Source organism: Vipera ursinii (genome assembly GCF_947247035.1).
Source record: "Vipera ursinii genome assembly, chromosome: 8".
NCBI lineage: Eukaryota > Metazoa > Chordata > Lepidosauria > Squamata > Viperidae > Vipera > Vipera ursinii.
The window spans coordinates 19,256,670-19,275,065 of record NC_139519.1 but is presented as its reverse complement, the minus strand read 5'-3'; the positions used below and the strand labels follow the sequence as shown (position 1 = coordinate 19,275,065).

At 37.7% G+C, this 18,396-nt stretch overlaps 1 protein-coding gene across 5 annotated transcripts in view; it reads left to right on the top strand.

Moving 5' to 3' along the window:
- The window catches only part of ARHGAP32 (Rho GTPase activating protein 32), a gene marked incomplete at its 5' end in the record, with an annotated part of 92,823 nt that overhangs the window by 53,796 nt on the left and 20,631 nt on the right, over nucleotides 1-18,396 (top strand). For all 5 annotated transcript variants that reach the window (XR_014493198.1, XM_083368661.1, XM_083368660.1 and 2 more), the window contains 2 exons: nucleotides 9,082-9,231; nucleotides 17,876-17,978. Coding sequence is in view for 4 of the 5 variants with exons in the window: in XM_083368661.1 (XP_083224787.1) it covers nucleotides 9,082-9,231; nucleotides 17,876-17,978 (253 nt within the window). The remainder of the gene's footprint in view (nucleotides 1-9,081; nucleotides 9,232-17,875; nucleotides 17,979-18,396) is intronic.

Below are 18,396 nucleotides of genomic sequence, written 5' to 3'. Positions count from 1 at the left end.
TGTTTTTTTTAACAGTGAGTCTATTAGCATCTCAACATTTCCTGTGAGGGTTGCTGGATAAAAATGAGTGTGTAGATGGTTTTCATGCAGTGTCAGCAAGAATCTTAAACATCACATGAAGTAGAGGTCACTGCTAGATATTTCTAGTAATTACTGGAAATACATCCTGCAGGGGATACCTTAACATGATTAAAAAAAAAACAGCCTTATTTCAGATCAGTGGTATACTGCTTGAAAAATATTTTCTAAAAAAGTGAGTTCTTTTTCTCCCCATTCGTTTCCTGAAACATTCTTAAGTGAGATACATAAAAATCTCAGATGTATTTGTTTGATTTCTGGTGGGTTGTTTTTTTTTTGGGGGGGGGGGAAATGAGCAAATTATGCAGAGGCAATATATAGGAAAACAGCGAATAGGGTTTCCTTTGCTAAATTTGTTGAAATTCTGTCAAGAATTGACAACTTTATAACATTGAAGTTGCCATGGAAACAGATGCTGCATCTCTAATATGTTTTTGTTTAGTACACTAGGAGAATTCTAATGGTGGGAAGAACCTAGATACATTTAATCTGACTGCAAAGTTCTCCATCCAAGCCCTGACCTAACCATGGCATCACACTTGAGTTTATAAAAAAGAAATATAAAGTCCAGTGTCTTGCGCAAAGATTTTGCTCAGGCAGTTCATGAAAAATCCTGAGTCTTAATCCTATCTACCTGAAGTATGTTAAATTTGGGGGTGGGGGGGCAGGGGAAATGAAGTGGACTCTTGATGAGATCTAGCAGGATTTCTCTTAATTTCCTGCTTCTAGATCTGTGGAGAATAAGACCTTTCAGAGACTTCAGTGGAGGTTGAGTGTGGTTTCCTGTTCTTTTTAGGACAGGGGTCCCCAGCCTCCAGGTACTGGGCTGCGGCATGCCAGCAACCGGTCCGCACAAACAAGCAAAGCCCCATCCGTGGGATGCAGGCAGCACACAAACCACACACTCTCCGTTCCACGGAAAAACCTTTCTCCACCGAACCAGTCCCAGGTGCCCAAAAGGTTGGGGATCTCTGTTTTAGGAAACATAAAATGTTCTTGCTGACTGCATGGACACAACCATGGAGAGTTTCCCCCCCCCTTTGGCAACAGTATATAAATAGTTTGCCATCATTGTCTTCCAGGATATTTTTGATGTTACCTACAGCCTTGGACTTCCCTGGCTCTCTCCACTCAAGTACCAACAAGTCTGACCTGGCTTAGCTTCCAAGCCCAAACACGATTGGCCAGGTGCTGCCTTTTAGAGTGAACTGGTCCGTGTGGTGCTGAAGCAAGATCAACACCTAGAGTAAAAACCCAACTTGGCCATGACATTTTTTTGAACATTTTTGTTTTCCTTTATTTGAGCAAGTCATTAACTTCCCATCTGGTCCATCTGACAGGGTGATTGTGAAGATAAAATAGGTGTTTAAAATGTATGGTACCATTAGCTTTTCTGAGGAAACGTGAAATATACTAAGCTTAAGTGATACTATACTCAAGCTACACAGATCGAAAATGTGACTGTAGCTGATTTGATTAAAACAGATGAAAAGGTTTCATCCTTAAAAACAATTTTTATTTATCTCTAAAGCAATTATGTACTTGATTTTAGTTTAACGTATGGAGTTATCTGTTTAGTTTATGTTTAATAAGGTAACTCCTTAGACAGATAGGTTTGGATAGCAATCTTCCCCTCGGCTCTTGGAAGGCCGTTCTGTGTTTAGAGATATAGGAGAGTAGAGGCTGTTTTAACAGTATATGCCTTTTATTATCAATCTTTAAATTCATTGACCCTTGTAGGATCAATGTATATTTGTAATGAACATTACTGCATTATTGAAACAAGGTTCAGAGCAACTTAAAAGTGTTGTTTTCCAAAATGCTGGAAAAAACTGCTTCATCAGCTATTGAGCAACACAACTTTACAAGAAGATGTTAAAGATACTAGAATTAGTTCCATATGGAATATTAGTTGATCAGGCTATGGAATAACAGAGCAAGAGGGCTTGATTAATGTTGCTTATTTTTTGTCCTCCCCCCCCCATCCACTGTTTCCTTTTTTTATAGTTTTATGTGTGAGAAAATTGAGAATGTCTTGGCTGATTTTTCATTTACCCAAGAAGTGATACACATATTCTGAGATAGTATCAATATTCAGACACTGCAGTAATCCAAACTCTGTATTTTATTGGACTTTAAAATGGTAATGTAAGCTAATATAAATTGGATTACATCAGTTTTCTTTGTTTAAAAATTAATAGTGCCATGCTGCTATCTAAAATAGCTCACCATGCTCAGTCACAAGGTAGAGGGTGCAACCTTGAATGTGAAATGTTGCAATTTCTAGAGAAAAAGTGAAGATTGGAACCAATAAATCTACACCAGAGGTCTTAAATAGTGCTTATTTGAGCAAAAGAATATTGAAAAATTAATTTTGTGCAAAATCCAGAGCAGCCAGTTGCTCCTAGAGATTTAAGTAGCCTTGTTTCCCGGTAGTAGTGTCAACTGAAATTTTTTTGGCTTTAATGTACATCTTTCCCCCCCCCCCCCCCCAAACAAACAAACAAACAAAATATAAAAAGGTTAACCTATCTTTAATTCTGGCCTTTTTTCAATTATCCGAACAGGGTTTTTTTAGGGTGAGATCAAGTTTTTTTTTTAAAAAAACACCTGATTCCAAATGCCAATAATTTTATTCTTGCAAAGATTTGAATTGTTTAATGCTGCTCCTTGAGATGTTAGTTTGTATACTCTCTCATATATATTATGTATACAATATGTACATAAAGCAAGAGAAGAAGAAAACCTGCTTATTGCCAAATAATTACATACTCACATTTCTCAATCATGACTGTAACTGCATTAATGTCCTCCTCAAAACAAAGATGAGTATTGTACACAGAAACAAGTTTTATAAACATGTTGAACTAAATCTAGTTTCTATGTTTTCTACCTTGATAGACAAACACGTTCATCTTTGGTTTTGGCAGTTATGTAATTGCGATCCTATTAGTACATTAAAAGTGACATGATTTCTTATGTATCACTTAAATTATCTTGTAGGACATCAATTTGGACTGCATGATACAAGATGATACACATGTGTGGACAGGCAGGCATTTTATAATGAAATTATTCACTGCTAAGTAGTTAGTCTGTCTCACATTAATTAACTTAATTATAACAAAAAATTAGCTTTTTAGCTCTTAACTCAAAAGCCAGACTGAATCAGTATTTGCAAGGTTCATGATACTGGGATGTTAGTTTCTTGCATTGATTCCTCAATGTCATTCCAACTAAAAGCAGAACAATTTTGCAGTAGTTTTTTTTTTAAAAAAAATAGTTGTACACATGCACACATCTAAGTGGAATAATGTGCATCACTCTTAGAATTCAGACTTCTTTATTGTGTTAGAATAATACTGGTTTAAATTTAAAATTACTGGTTTAAATTTCTGTAGTCCTTGTACAGATTAAATAATAGTTATTAGATAAATAATATTTTGAATTCTTTTTTCTTTTGCTACTTCAGTTTTGTTATCAAACTACCGTTATCTACTTAAAGTGATGCAGTCACATATAATTTAGTTGATTGCCCATAATACAACAATTTCCTCACAGCAAAAGGGAACAGCATCATTCATAGGAAATTCAACCAACATGCTGATAATGAATTGAAAATGTGGGTCATTCTCCGTGCTCATAGAAAATTCTGTATTATCTACCCGTCACCATCTGGAATGCAGGAGATGCACTGTTTGCATGCATTTCTACAAGCCACAATTTGCTATGATGTGCATAACTTTAATTTACAAATGCTTGCTATATTGTCATGGGAACTCATGAGCTAACCATAAAGGCACAACTGTCTTCAAGGCGAAAAATGTGTGAATGTGATTTTTGACAGATATTGTACAGCCAGACAGAGTGATTCTGCATTCTAGCGGCCAGTTACTTCTGTGATACAGCTACCAATAATTTTGCTCTTTTTAAAGATGGGAACTTCATTTCCCTTTCTTCCATCCTCTAGCTTATCCTGTTTGATTTTTCAGAGGTCAAGAGAAAGAGGCTCTAAAACGAATCCTTCAGAACTCTCAGGTGGAATTGATTTGGTCTTGGAGTCTTACGTTTGTGCTTGTATTCAAAGTCTGACTAGCATGGAATTCGATGGAAATCTGTTCCTTCCCTGGCCAGCACAGATCGACTTTCTTAATTTGGCTACTGAGTTGGTGGGAATGTGCCGTCATACATAACAGATGCACTAGCAATTGAAATCTGCAAATTAAAGCTGGCTTATTTTGAGTGACGGAGCTGTGCCTTATGTTCTGCTGCTGGCATAATCTAACAGCTCCTCAACTGGCAGATCTTGGGTGTAAGAGTGCATAGCTTGAATATTTAAAGATTGTGAAGCCTTTCAAAAAGATGCTTTTATTCAGCAGAGATTCGGCTAACAACCACAGGCCCCTTGCTTCTTAAACCGAAATGGATGCTTTGCTTCATTGTCCTTGTCTTGCTCACCTTCTCTGGGTCTTCATCCAATAATAACTGCAGTAATTCCAAGTCATCTCATACAGGTCTAATTTATTTGCTAATACCAAGTAACTCATATCAGTCTTTTTTTACCCTGTAGAAGGCGTTATGAATTCATCAGACTAAAATGTAAGACATATCTTACATATTTGAATTCAAATTCAAATATCTAGGCTTAATAATAGGCAAGAGTAGCCTGCTTTTATTTTCTTCCCGAAACTAATTTGGGCAGGGCATATTTCAATGAGTTGTAAGTAAAACCTTGAAACAGAAATGGTCACTTATAAAGCTACGACAGTTACAGTTACACAGTTTGTTATCGATGACAAAGTCCTTTGCATAGGATTTTGAACTCAGGATAGAAAAACCATGAGGCCGCACCTACTCTTAGTTGCAAATTGTATCCTGTAAGTTCTGAAAACTTGCCAGGAGTCCGGTAGCCCTTTTTTCTGACTAATTTTATTGTAAGGCATTAAAGGCAGTTCACACAAGGATGTGCCTTTCAATAAAACGTTAGTCACAAAATGTGCCACTAGACTCCTCCTAATTTTTAGCTTCCGTAGAGTGAATAGGCTGAAGTTTAATTCTAAGAAAAACATAACACAACATTCCCCCCCCGAATGCCCCTTCTGAAGGAATGGACGAACCTACATGCATGCTTTTTTTAATTATTATAAAGTTTTATTAATTAATTTTTGTTAACAGAATTCAATCGTAATCATTCAACAGAACGTGTTGTCTGAGTATTTTATTCACTAATACAAATTAAATTCCTAATCCCTAAATCTTTTCTCTAACCACTGATAAAATAGGTCCCAAGTTTGAAAATGTTCTGTTTCTTCTGTTTCTTTCAACCTTAAAGTAAGTCTGTCCATTTCCGCCCAGTCTAGTGGCAAGAATTATATTTGCACAATACTGGAAGAATGAAGAAACACCACCAGAAGAAGAAATAATTAAAAATACTAGACCGAACTTTCATTCTTTCTGTTTGTTCTGCCTTTGCCATGGTCATAAAACATCTAGAGTAAAGGGAGTCCCTGCAGCCAATTCTCAAAGAATACAGTCATGATTCTAATTAGCAAGGTTCTTTTGTCCTTGAAGCCTGTTGTGCTCCACTGTTATAAAATTCTAAGTGTATTTTTCTTTAGACCATTCCTTTGATAAAGGTTCAGCGTGGTAAACAGTGAAGTGAAATTCTTAGTTACACTAATTGAAAATACTACCTTCCTTGCCACATTTACTGCAAGTCTTTAAAACTAACGTAGTACAGTAACTTTATAGTTGTGTCCTTTAGACCTGGTTTAACATCCAGACTCTGATTGAAACAGTTGTTTCTTGCCTTGGTTTGTTTAAGCTACAGTTTAAATTGAATACAATCCCCTAGTTTAAGAAAATATATAATAATAAACCCCTCAGAGGTTTTTTTTAAAGCATTATTATTAAACTGTAGTTAATTTTGAGCTTTCTCGTAGGTTGTCAGATTATTCTCTTGGACAGTTCTATTAATAATCTTTCATTTCTCCATGCAATTAGTGAGATTAAATAGCAAGTTCAAAGAGAGGGAAAAAAAGCTACATCCTCATTCTCTCATCCAGCGCCAAGAATGAAATTATCATGTCAGTTCTGTTCCTTCCAGCGATGTCTGCAAGGACGCAAATAAAGAATGGATGAGCTTCAATTGCATTGTGGTGGCCACCAATTTTAACATTTTTTGACTACACCCTGCAGATATCCTGGTCTGTAAATCAAGATCAGGAAAGTGAGCTCTCAGCAAACCACCATACTGAGCTAGAGTCATTCAACGAAATGTAGTCATCAAACCAGAGAGTGTGATCAAATTTGAATTTTTTTGTGATGTTTCAAAACGAATATCAGCAAAAAGTACAGAGAGAAGCTTATTCCCCATCAAACAAGGAGAGCTGAATTTCACCCACATTCCTTTTCTCTGTGTAATGGTGTATTTTTATTCTCCAAAAGTATTTCTGTAAGAACGTTGGCATTTTAACAAAGGCTGTCATGTTCGCCCCAAATTCCTCTTTCAGCGTTGCCATAATAATAATATCTACTGTGGTACTAGCTGATGCTGAGATGTTAAAAATGTTAGCTGATTAAAAATAAGGAATTAGGGGAAGTGCTAATAACTTGAACTTTATCCTGAATAGGGAAGGAAAGTCATCAACCACTTCCCTTAAGTTTACACTGTCATTGTGTACTATCAGTGGCACTTTTCACAAACGTTTGCATGATTGTGATTTTTTCCCCTCTAACAAATTGAAAATCTGATGAACCACCCTGTTACCTAATATAAGCGTCTTTGCCTCGGAATTGCCTATGTCTTCACCCAGGGTTTAGTTATGTAAAATAACACACTGTGTAATTACTTTGAAATTAATTCAGGATGCTTTCCTCACTTCAAACAAACTCTGCTATAGTTTGATTGCCACAACAACCTATTTCAAAAGAGACAGTGACTTATTCCTTTTTGCCTTGAAGGAGCACAAACTCAAGTAACCTAACTGCTCATACTACTACACAGTTGAGCCCTTGATAATTTCCTGATACTAAAAAGTTGGAGACATAGGCATTCCTTTGACAATTTGCTATGTATTTTGGCTTTTATTTCAATAAATTATCCTTAGAGATTTGCTTCCAAACAAAGGCAGTCAGTCTCTTTCATTGCCAGTTGCTTTTAAAATGTTTCCCACCCCCTCATTTTGTGCCATATATTACTTGCATACTTGTGGATTATGAGGATACAGTGGTACCTTGGTACTCATCATTAATTGGTTCTGGGAGGCACAATGAGCACCAAACAGATTTTTCCCATAAGAAATAATATACTGAGTCACAAGACAGCTGACACTGACAAGTTCTAGCTTGTATGTTGAGTACCAAACAAACAATTGAGTACCGGGACAACATTTTCACATCAAAATACATTGAATACCAAACTTGATGAGTCTCAAAGAAGTTGAGTACCAAGATACCACTGTATTTGGTGTGTGAATACTCAAGGCTTATGCTTTTAAAGATCCTACTCATACCATGCAATTAATAATCCTGAAGAAATAGCAAATGCTCTTGAGTTCTTGAGTTTCTTCCTATTGATTTCTGATACCAGGAGCAATTTTCCATATATTACTCTCTTTGCTGGCTATTTTATCGTTGTAGTGGAAATAAAACAACAGCTGTCCAAAATAATGGGTTTTTTCCAATATCAACATCAAAGTTATGAGATTATTTTCTGATTTCCCATTGAAGTTTGCGCTTCATATTTCCTTAAAAGGGAAGGCATATCTCATCAAAATCCTATCAAGATGAATACAGAAATAAAAAAATCAAAACAAGTGAATCACTTAGTAATAAAATGTTATAACAGCTGAGCACTAATTAAAAAATAACTAGATGTAATATACAACTTTCTCAAATTCCCTACAGTATAAACATACCAACTGAAAGAGAGTATGTAGGATATACACGTATGTGTGTTTGTATATTCCGTATCATTAAAGGATGGCCATTCAACCAACGACTGAGTACAAAGATGGGAGAGCTGTATTGTCACCTGGCTCTAACCAGTCATTGGGTGCCTGAACTTAAGTTTGAATGATCTAATTGTATATCTTGAAAATACCAAAGATTTTAAGAACTTATCAGTGCTAACAACCAAGCAAAAAGCAAATCAAACATACTGGCTGTGTTTGCACAAACTAGTCAACCCATTTTAGTTTGGAGTTGTGGCAACTCTTGTGTATTCATCTGTTGTGGGAACTCTTGTGTATTCAATGTGTCATGCAAACCCAAGAAATTACAGACTTAATAGTTTGTTTAATTGGTAAATGGATTATGCAAATGTAGCCATCAATTGCTATCCATCACTCATGTAAGTAGTGTAAATGGCCAGGATTCATTTTTTGTTGAGTCTTTCATTATGGGAGCACCATAAATGAATAAATAAAGTGAGCAGCATGGTAGAACCTTAAAAGCCCTTTAATTCATCTCCAAAGTTAAATGCTTGTGGTTTTTATGAAGAGGCTGAAAGAATTTTTATCCTGTTGGGGAAAAATGGATTTGAACGCAGGCTGGGGAACAATATCAATCCTTAGGCTGGCCGTTGAACTGTGGTATAACTGAACATAGAGGCATGGAGCATGTCATTTCCCTTCGTGAATGGTTAACCTACTGTTTAGCTCTGGATTTCTGAAAGTAGATTGGAAATTATGGAACAAAATATGGAGCTGCATCACCTGTTTTTATGCTGTCTTTCCTTTCCTGTAACGTATCCTGTCCTATTGTCTTACAAGTATATGGAATTAAGCTACTCTGAGTGCTTTATTTTAAATACATCTCTTGTTACGGATTCTGCTTCACTTCAATCAGTTATTTTTAAGATAGTGGGAAAAGGAAAAAGAGAAGGTTGCTTTAAACTGCTGGTGGAGCAACAAGGTTGATTCTTATTGACTAGACCCATATTAATAAAATATCTTTGCAATTATCTTCCCCTAAAATGAGTTTTCTGTTTCAATCTGACAGTGTCCAAAAAACACGGCAAGCTTATTACTTTCTTACGTACATTCATGAAGTCTCGACCAACAAAGCAGAAACTGAAACAGCGTGGGATCTTAAAGGAGAGGGTGTTTGGCTGTGATCTTGGAGAACATCTTCTCAACTCTGGCCACGATGGTAAGAAAAAAAAAAGACATGGTTTGTTTAAAAGAACCACCACAGCATCACTTCTGAAAGAAACTTGGGTTTAATTACAATGAATTCTACATGAGCATTAGAATATTTTATCTCCAGTACTTCAATCTACATCTTGATATTTAAAGAACTTATGGCATAGAGCAGGGGTCTTCAAACCTGGCCCTTTTATGACATGTGGACTTCAACTCCCAGAATTCCTCAGCCAGGCACGCTGGCTGAGGAATTCTGGGAGTTGAAGTCCACAAGTCATAAAAGGGCCAAGTTTGAAGACCCCTGGCATAGAGTGATGTCCAATTAGTGCTTCAGCTGTCTGATGGAAAATTTCTTCTGGCCTGCCCATTTAACCAAGAGGAGTGGGAATGACTGGCGGAGGGGACAAATGGTATATTCTTGCTCGAGTGAAACTTTGCATATACATAATTAGGTAGAAGCCTACATGTCTAAGATTTCTTTCAGCTGGTAGATCATCTCTGAAATACTTAAATTATTACATGTAGACTTTCATCTAACACCCCAATTGTGTATATTGTATAATGAATCCATTCTGCTTGTAATTTTGTATTTTGAGATCAGACAGAGGTCTTTTGCTATTTTTATAGTGTTTGCTTAGAAAAGAACCAGGTCTTTAAATTTTTTTCAGAAGCTACAGATATTAAAACACACACACACCAAACAAACTAGTTCAATAGATGATTTCAGTGTCTTTAATTAAACTCTCCCGTCCTGTCCTCTCCCACCCCCCCACCCCCCAATCTTTTAAGTTTTGCCATTACTGGGAAAAAAAGTATATTGACATAAATAATACCCTAAGCAGTTTGGTTCATCAGGTGTCAGAATGCATGTTATTACACCTTCCGGCTTATGCTTTAAGGTAAAGGCCTTCATACATGGCATACACAAACATGAGATGGGCATACAGAGTTAGCAAGCAAACAGATATATAAATATACAGCAATAATTGAGTTCCAGTGTACTTGGGCATTTGTATGAATAAGGAATCTGGAACTACAGACAAACTTAGTTAAAGGAGTAAGAGGAACTGAAAAGTTATTCATATTGCTATGCTGTGAAAGAATCCTTGGTCCCCATGATAGAATTACAGCATCATGTGCAATTTGTTATTCAGCAGCCTGACTTAGAATAATGGTTATTCACCTCAGGGAAAGAAGGAGCAGAGTGGTCCTCTATAACAGGGGTCTTCAAACTTGGCCGTTTTATGACTCGTGGACTTCAACTCCCAGAATTCCTCAGCCAGGGCATGCCAGCTGAGGAATTCTGGGAGTTGAAGTCCACGAGTCATAAAAGGGCCAAGTTTGAAGACCCCTGCTCTATAACATTCCTTATATATAACTGAGTGTCATATGCTTGGAATATCAATTTTATTTAAAGTTGGGTAATTGTCTGGTGGCACAGGGGCTAAAGTACATTATTGCAGGCAAACTTTGCCCACAGCCTGAAGTTCGATCCTGACAGATTGATGGACTCAGCCTTCCATCCTTCTGAAATGAGGACCCAGATTGTTGGTTGCTATTGTAAACTGCCCAGAGAATGCTGTAAAGTGCTATGGGGCGGTATATAAGCCTAAATGCTATTGCTGTTGTCTAGTAATCTATGGCTATTCCATGTTCTCAAGTCAGACTTTACCAAAACATTGCTCTGAGTATGTGCTACTCCAGTGGTAGTGAATTAAATCTTGGAGAAGAAACAGAGGTCAGACAAACTAGTCTTTGAGTTGTTCCTTAAGGTGTGTCCTTAAGATGTCTTAATGATACTGTTACTCTTTGTTGTTTCTTGCCTTCTTCCATACTTAGACTTTATTTCATCCCGTGGACATTTCATCTCGGGGAATTCACCCTAGATTTAAGGCTTATGCAATTAACACAAATCATTTTTGCTTAATTATATAATCCCCCAGGAGGCACTAAGACGGGTTTTAAATTCCTCATGCCTTTCTTTTGGCTCAGAGCCTGCGTGCATTCCACAGGTACATTAAGTGTTTGATTGGATGAACACCTGCAGTTGTGACAGCTATGGAAAGCAACAGAAGTGTTTTGGCTGACTTAAGAGAGTAGGTTTCTTCCTGTAGTTCACCTTGGACCTAACAATAAGGAAAGGAGCTTTAATCACTTTTATTTGGCTCTTCCTGCCAGTTGAAGCAACTTAGCACCCAGTGGACCATCTCTACCCCTGGATTGTACAATATTAAGTCTGAACAGGAGGTTCAACTATTTTCTTTCTGAAGAACCGAAAAATCACAAAATAGGAATAACCCATGACTTTGCCTTCAGTTGTCCAAGCAACGCAGGAGACCTCAGCATGTACTTGTAATTCGTGTCAACACGGTACTGGTTTCAGTACAAACAGCTAATCCTTCACATGGACAAAAAAATACAATCACAGTGCCTAATTCATGGTTTTCCATGGTGATAACTTTCCTTTTCTACATTAGTTCTAAAATTGAGGAATAGAAATAGTTGGTCTTCATAGGGCAAGAGGATGGCATTGTGCTGTATCCTTACTACTTAAACAGGAAAGCCAGGTTTTCTCAGTCCCCTACCACTTACCTTGACTTGCCACCATAACTGAGACTAGAATTTCCCTCGTTAACCAAGGCAATGATTAAGTGAGTCATGCCCAATTTTACAACCTGTTTGCCATGGTTGTTAAGTGAATCACTTAACACATAGTTATTAAGCAAATCTGTCTTTCCCCATTGATTTTGCTTTTGGAAGCTGACTGGAAAGGAGACAAATGGCAATCTCCGGATCCCAGGACAATGCGTCCATCATCAATCCATACCAATTGCTAAGCACCCAAATTTTGATCCCATGAGCATGTGGATGCTGCAACAAGTGTGAATACCGGTTTTTGCAGGGTGTTGTAATTTTGAACTGTCACTAAATGAATGTCGGAAGTCAAGGACTGCCTTATTGTCGTATTTTTCCTTAGAGCAGAAATGTTTCACGCTTGGCGAGAAATGTGGTCAGTAATGACCCCCCCCCCCAAAAGGTGTTTTTTTTTTAAAAAAAAATAGCCCTGTTCTAACCTTCATTTTTGGAGATTTGTAAAGAATAAGTAATAACAAAGATTTCTGATTCATAGAGGTGCAATTGTAATAGGCAGCATAAAATGGCTTGAGCAACTCAAGGCAGACAGTCTGAGTTTAGAAAACCTGTTGTCTTGGAATTAATCTTGCTTAACTGCCAGCTCTAAAGTCCATCTGTGCGTCAAAATCTACACATCACCAAAGTAATCACTGTCAGTTGGGCCCTTAACAAGACATTTTAAAGCATTTCTCCTGTAAAAACACATTACAAGCTGTAATGTGTTTTTGTTACTACCCAAATTATTGTTAGGCTAGTTTAGGCCATTTTTAGCATATTAATTCTTAAAGCAGGATTGAATTTGGGATTATGAAGCAGTAAACTAAGACCAGTTACAGTGGTTACAAACTTAAGCAGCAGTGTTGGATAAAATCTTGAAAGGGTTAAGTATGGTTAAATTCCGTTGGTCTGTGATATTTAGGCACACAGCTCCTTATTGCCATTGATTTTGACCACCTGGATATTTATTTTAAGATGTCCTTGATAACCCTGAAGCTGCTTTTAAAGTAAACAGGTTGGGCAGGATTGGCTTAGTGGTAGCTGTGGAGTTGCCGAGGGTTAGGGAGACACGGGAAGATTGGTTGGAGACTTGGAGGGAGCTATTGTAGCTATTTAATACAGGTTTTCACTTTGGACCAGTTCAGATTTAAGTCCAGAAATGAAGGAAAATCCTGAAATCCTCCATGTGGTGTTTATTCCACCAGAAATGACAGGACTTTTTTACAGGATGGGCTGCTTAAGTTTTTACAGTTGAATATGCACTTCTGTTTCTAGAATGTCGAGTCGTCATTTTGGCATTAGGAAGAGGAAACACAGACTGCTCGCTTTATCTCTCAACAGGAGATGTTTATTGTGCTCAGGATCCTACAGCCTCTCCTACAGCCTCATAGTGGTTAAATATACCGAGGTTCCTGCAAATCAGGAAGTCTCTAGGCTACATGGATGGCAGGTTGCCTAGAAACCAAAGGCCTGAAAAGAGCTTCTCGTTTGATTAAGCATTGTTAATTGCAATTTCATGTATAAATAGCTAAGATGTTTCAGCCTTATCAGCGATTCACAAAAGTCAAAATCTCATTCTGCATCTTAGATCCCAATATATCAGGGGAACCTCAGCATAATATTCCGTTTCATCTACTATAATTCGGAAATGTTGTACCCTCAGTAGCTGATTTTCTGAGACGTCCCATGACAAGTGATGACATCTGGCAGAAGTTGTTCTGGGCTTGACAGATACACCTGTATACAAAAAGGAACATGCAGTATAGTTTTTACAACAAATATTACATCTCCCACTCTTGTTTTCCCCCCCCCTCCTGACCTTTTCAGGTTTTAAAAGTTGAGCACTGCACTCATGTCTTTTAAATAAGGTGGAAACCTCATGCCTTGAAAACAGCAGTAGCATATACTTGTGAGATAAAATTCCTAATTCATGAATATTGTGCTTTTAGCATTTGCAAGCTAACCTTGAAGTATTATTGAAGGATGATTATATAATCGTCAGTAATACATAAGGAAGCGTACTGTTTTGGAAATAATGCCTTATATTGAGATCAAATTTACTAGTTCTTAGTTTTGTTGGTTCAAAGAAAGATATTTCAGCGAAGGGACTTTGTTCCAAAAGACGTTTTATACATAGGTCTGAGAATATTCTGAAAGGCAGTTGGATCAGAGGGGGGAAATTAGGACATTGCTGTATGAAAAATGGAGAAATTCTTCTCATCGGGTATTTTATTTGAAAAGACACATGTCCATTTTAAAAGGAGTCATGAAACTAGTATCCCAAGTATACCATTCACATTAATATCAACATCCCTCAGCATAATATATAATATATCGAGTCCAATCTGTCAGTCTAACGTTGGATCTGAATGCAGTGTAAATCCAAGGAGGTTGAGGTCACAAACTGGCAATTGCCTACATCCATCATCCACAGATACATAGGAAGAACCATAAGGTAGTGGACCCCTGAGTTGAACTCAACGCTTGCTGTCCAACTAACTATTGTTGATCAGGAAATAAGTACATTTGCTTAATCACATGCAAGCAGTTACATTTATGCTGTAGATTTCTTCATTGTAAGCAGGGTAGTTAATTCATGTGAAAGATTTTAATTGTATCCTCATGCGATGAAAGGCTTTCGAATTAGCCATTCTCTGGCACAGTGGCATGGTGAAAAGAGGCCCTCTTATCCATTTTGACAGGGAGACTAGAGAATTAACGAATTGTACTTCAATTGTCCTCCCAATATCTGGAGGACAAATTGGGCTGTTGAATGTTTGGCCAACTTTGTGTCCCTCTCTCTCTCTCTCTCAACCCCCCCCCCCTTTAATAAAATGGCAAATGAGGTATATACCACATTGGAAGAACTGTTACTTCTCCCCCCTCTTCACTTTTTTTTAGGGGGGGAGGAGGTTGTTTTCTCTTTTACCTCGATGTTAAATGTCACAGTGGGGGGTGCTCCTGAAATTTAATGATGACATATAACAGTTCTCCGTGATGCTGTTTGTTATAAGGCTGGAAAGCTCCAGGAGGCAGATGTGAAGAAAAACATACTGAGCTTGTTCTCCGTATCCTTTGTGTCAATAAAGCAATTCAGAGAGGTAGGAGCGGTGTTGATGGGGATCATTGAGAACCTCTGGATGTTTTTGTGCAGGGTCTAACGTCTTCCTAGAAGAGAATGGGGTTAATTAAAGAGGGAAAGACAGATGCCATGCTCTTTAAAATTGAATACATCAGCATCTCTCTAACTCCATCTTACTCCTTTATTTTAAAATGTTCAGTAATAGATTAAACCATTGGCAAAGACACATAAGATGATAGTTTTTGGAGGGGCATTTTCTTCTTGGTTTTGAAATCTTATGCCTCATTTGAGGCAAATATTTAGGGGACTGATTTCAATAGGAATTAGGGAAGAAAAAGTCTTAAATTGAAGACTTAGTAGTTGAAAAGGGAGGAAAGTGGATGGAAGGATGGGAGAGGAGAGGAGAAGATGACTTATTGTTATATATTCTTACGATTTTGACAGGGTAGTCCTTGTCATGTTTTCTCATTTTAGTAGTTCCTAATACCTCACAATAAGGGACGCGGTGGCTCAGTGGGTTAGGACACTGAGCTTGTCGATCAGAAGGTCGGCAGTTTGGTGGGTCGAATCCCGAGTGCCGCGTAGTAGAGTGAGCGCCTGTTACTCGTCCCAGATTCTGCCAACCTAGCAGTTCGAAAGCATGTAAAAAATGCAAGTAGAAAAATAGGGACCACTACGGTGGGAAGGTAACAGTGTTCCGTGCACCTTTGGCGTCTAGTCATGCCGGCCACATGACCACGGAGACGTCCTCGGACAAGCGCTGGCTCTTCGGCTTTGAAAGGGAGATGAGCACCGGCCCCTAGAGTCGGAAACGACTAGCACGCATGTGCGGGGGAACCTTTACCTTTTAATACCTCACAAGGGCTCCTAGGGAGCATAGGAACTATTTTCTAAAAAATGCTAGATAAAATTCAGTAAATTCAGGACAAAAACAGTAACAAACCATTGTGTCTGGAATCCATAATTCAAAAAGGTGTAATTGCTACATGTTGAGGTGATGGCTTAGAGAAGCAAACTTGTAAAAAGCAGTGATTTTTGTCAACTAGTGAAATTGCAAAAGAAGCCTTCCTGGATTTGGCCAAATGCCTGTTGTGTCCAGTAACCTGTCTCCCATCAACACTAACTTGATTAAAATAATCAAGGAAAATACATCTGTCCTTGGAAAGGGTTTGTTGCATTTAAAATGCTTTTTAAAATATTTTGCTGTCAAAACTGGGTTTGAGCTTAGAGCAGGCGTGATCTATTATAAGCAGAGCAATTTCACTGTTGGGCTTAGGAGATTTTCTCTTTCCCCCTCCTTCTCCATCTTCTTTGGGTCTCCCCTTTGCATCTTTTTCTTGAGCATTCCTTTTAATAATTTTTGGGATGTTCCAGCTCAGTAAGAGCCTAATTGCCTGGGAAAACTAGTATTGTAATTGTACACTGAGACAGTGCTACCTGCTATGTACAGATTTGCTTTAAGAACTAACCACTCAGTATCTCTTCTCAGTTCTCGATTTATGAGAATCGGCAGATTACATACAAATAGGTTTTAAACTCTCATAGGAATCTTTCAAAGTTATTTAGTCAGAGTACCTGCCAGGGTTTTAAATGTGAGTGGTTGTTATTTTTTAACCACGGCAAATACCAGCTTAAAGTGGTATTTAAGATGTCCACTATTAAATCTGTCTTACTCCTTTGAGGGATAAAAGTATATGGATTGGTTGTTTTGAACAGTTTGCTGTTGGATTGTTTGGTATGTTAGTTTGAATGTTAATGTGTGCCTACTGCTGACTGGTTTTCAATTGATCCTAATCTGTGTTGCTGCTTTTTCAGTTACAGATTAACTTCATATAATGTTGTCTTCTGGAAACTGTAGCTGTGGCTTACCTTCTTTCTATCCCCCCCCCCCCGATTAATATACTCAAATATATATCCTTACACATATAGAAACTTTAATAATTAACTTAAGAGTAACTTGTTGTTCGTTTGATAATCTGAAACTGTCTAGGTCAAGAGTGAATGGACTAAAGGCCAACATTCCTAAGCTGATATTCTTATTTTTATCCAAAGACCTTGGGATCTTCTAGCTGCAGCCAGTCAAGAAACAATACATCCAGGAGCAGTACTATAGCAATATTTAGCTGTCTTTACAAGTTAAGCAAAGCATTCCAGTCACCTGGAGGCTTCAGTCCTCCATGGGATGTGTAATCTTGTCCCTGAGCATCAATATGCCTCAAAAATACAGTGTAGGAGTCAGGAACATCAACATTATTAATCGTGCAGGGTTAAACTCCTAGCCTTTGTTTAAAACCATCATCCATACTGCCTGTTTCTATTTATCCCTAGAAAGAAAGAAAAACATACTGGGTGACAATGGATGAATAATAATCAATTAGCCATTATCCTAGCGAAAATATTCCATCTGCTTAGTGCTGTGGATGAAATGGTAGAGAAAGTAGAATCACATATCACAGCTAAGCATAAGTTTGTTTAATCATGGACTCTTGACTAAACCACAGTTGGTTAAATGTTCATTACAGTCTAAAGGTGATAGATTCTAGTATCTGGATTTCTACAACATATAAAACTAAAATCAAACCAGTGTGTGTCTAGTGTCTGTATTTGTATGAGTTCTGAGTCAGTGGTTGTTGGTAAATCATAGAACGTTGCCAGGATTTCAGTACTTGTAGAGAGGAGTGGGTTTAAATAAAGGCTAGGAGTTTAACCCTGCAGTATAATGAACACTGATCAGTGGCACTTAACTTAATCTGAGGCCACTTTTAGAAATGTATTGATTTCAATTTGGATGTAAAAATGAATGGGATAAGCAAGAGTTTTAAGAAAACTGTTACCTGTGCAGAACTGTTTCGTGATCCAATAAATCTTGCATGGACAAATCTGCTGATACGGATGGTCATCTGATGGTCCACTAACCCTTTTTACTTTTACTTTTAAGTTCCCCAGGTCCTCAAGAGTTGCACTGAATTCATTGAAAAACACGGTATCGTGGATGGAATATACCGTCTGTCTGGGATTGCATCCAATATCCAAAAACTACGGTAGGCTTGTATGCACTATTTGTGAGTTTCATTCTCTGTTGGGTGCCCTTTTCTTTTTTTTTTTTCCTTAAAAAAAGCAGACAGACTCTATCTCTCCTTCACTCCATAGCTGCTTTTTGGATTTTAAGAGTCTTTTTCCTGTCTGAAAAACCAAAGTGCATAGTCAGGATAGAAAGCGGTTGATTGTTCTGGAGCTACTATCTGCTGTTTAAAGTATTCAACAGGATTGCAGGTGTTGTACAAGCATTGTACTTTGGTAGATGCAATTTTTTTTAAAAAAAAATAGTTTGGATAAGTTCTGCACGAGGTTCTGGTTTCTTCGGCTTGTATATGACCTGGGGGTGGCTTTTGTTGACCTTATTTCATTTCTCCCACTCATCTTTTGCGTTGTAGGTTTGACAGATGGGTAAGTTCTCTA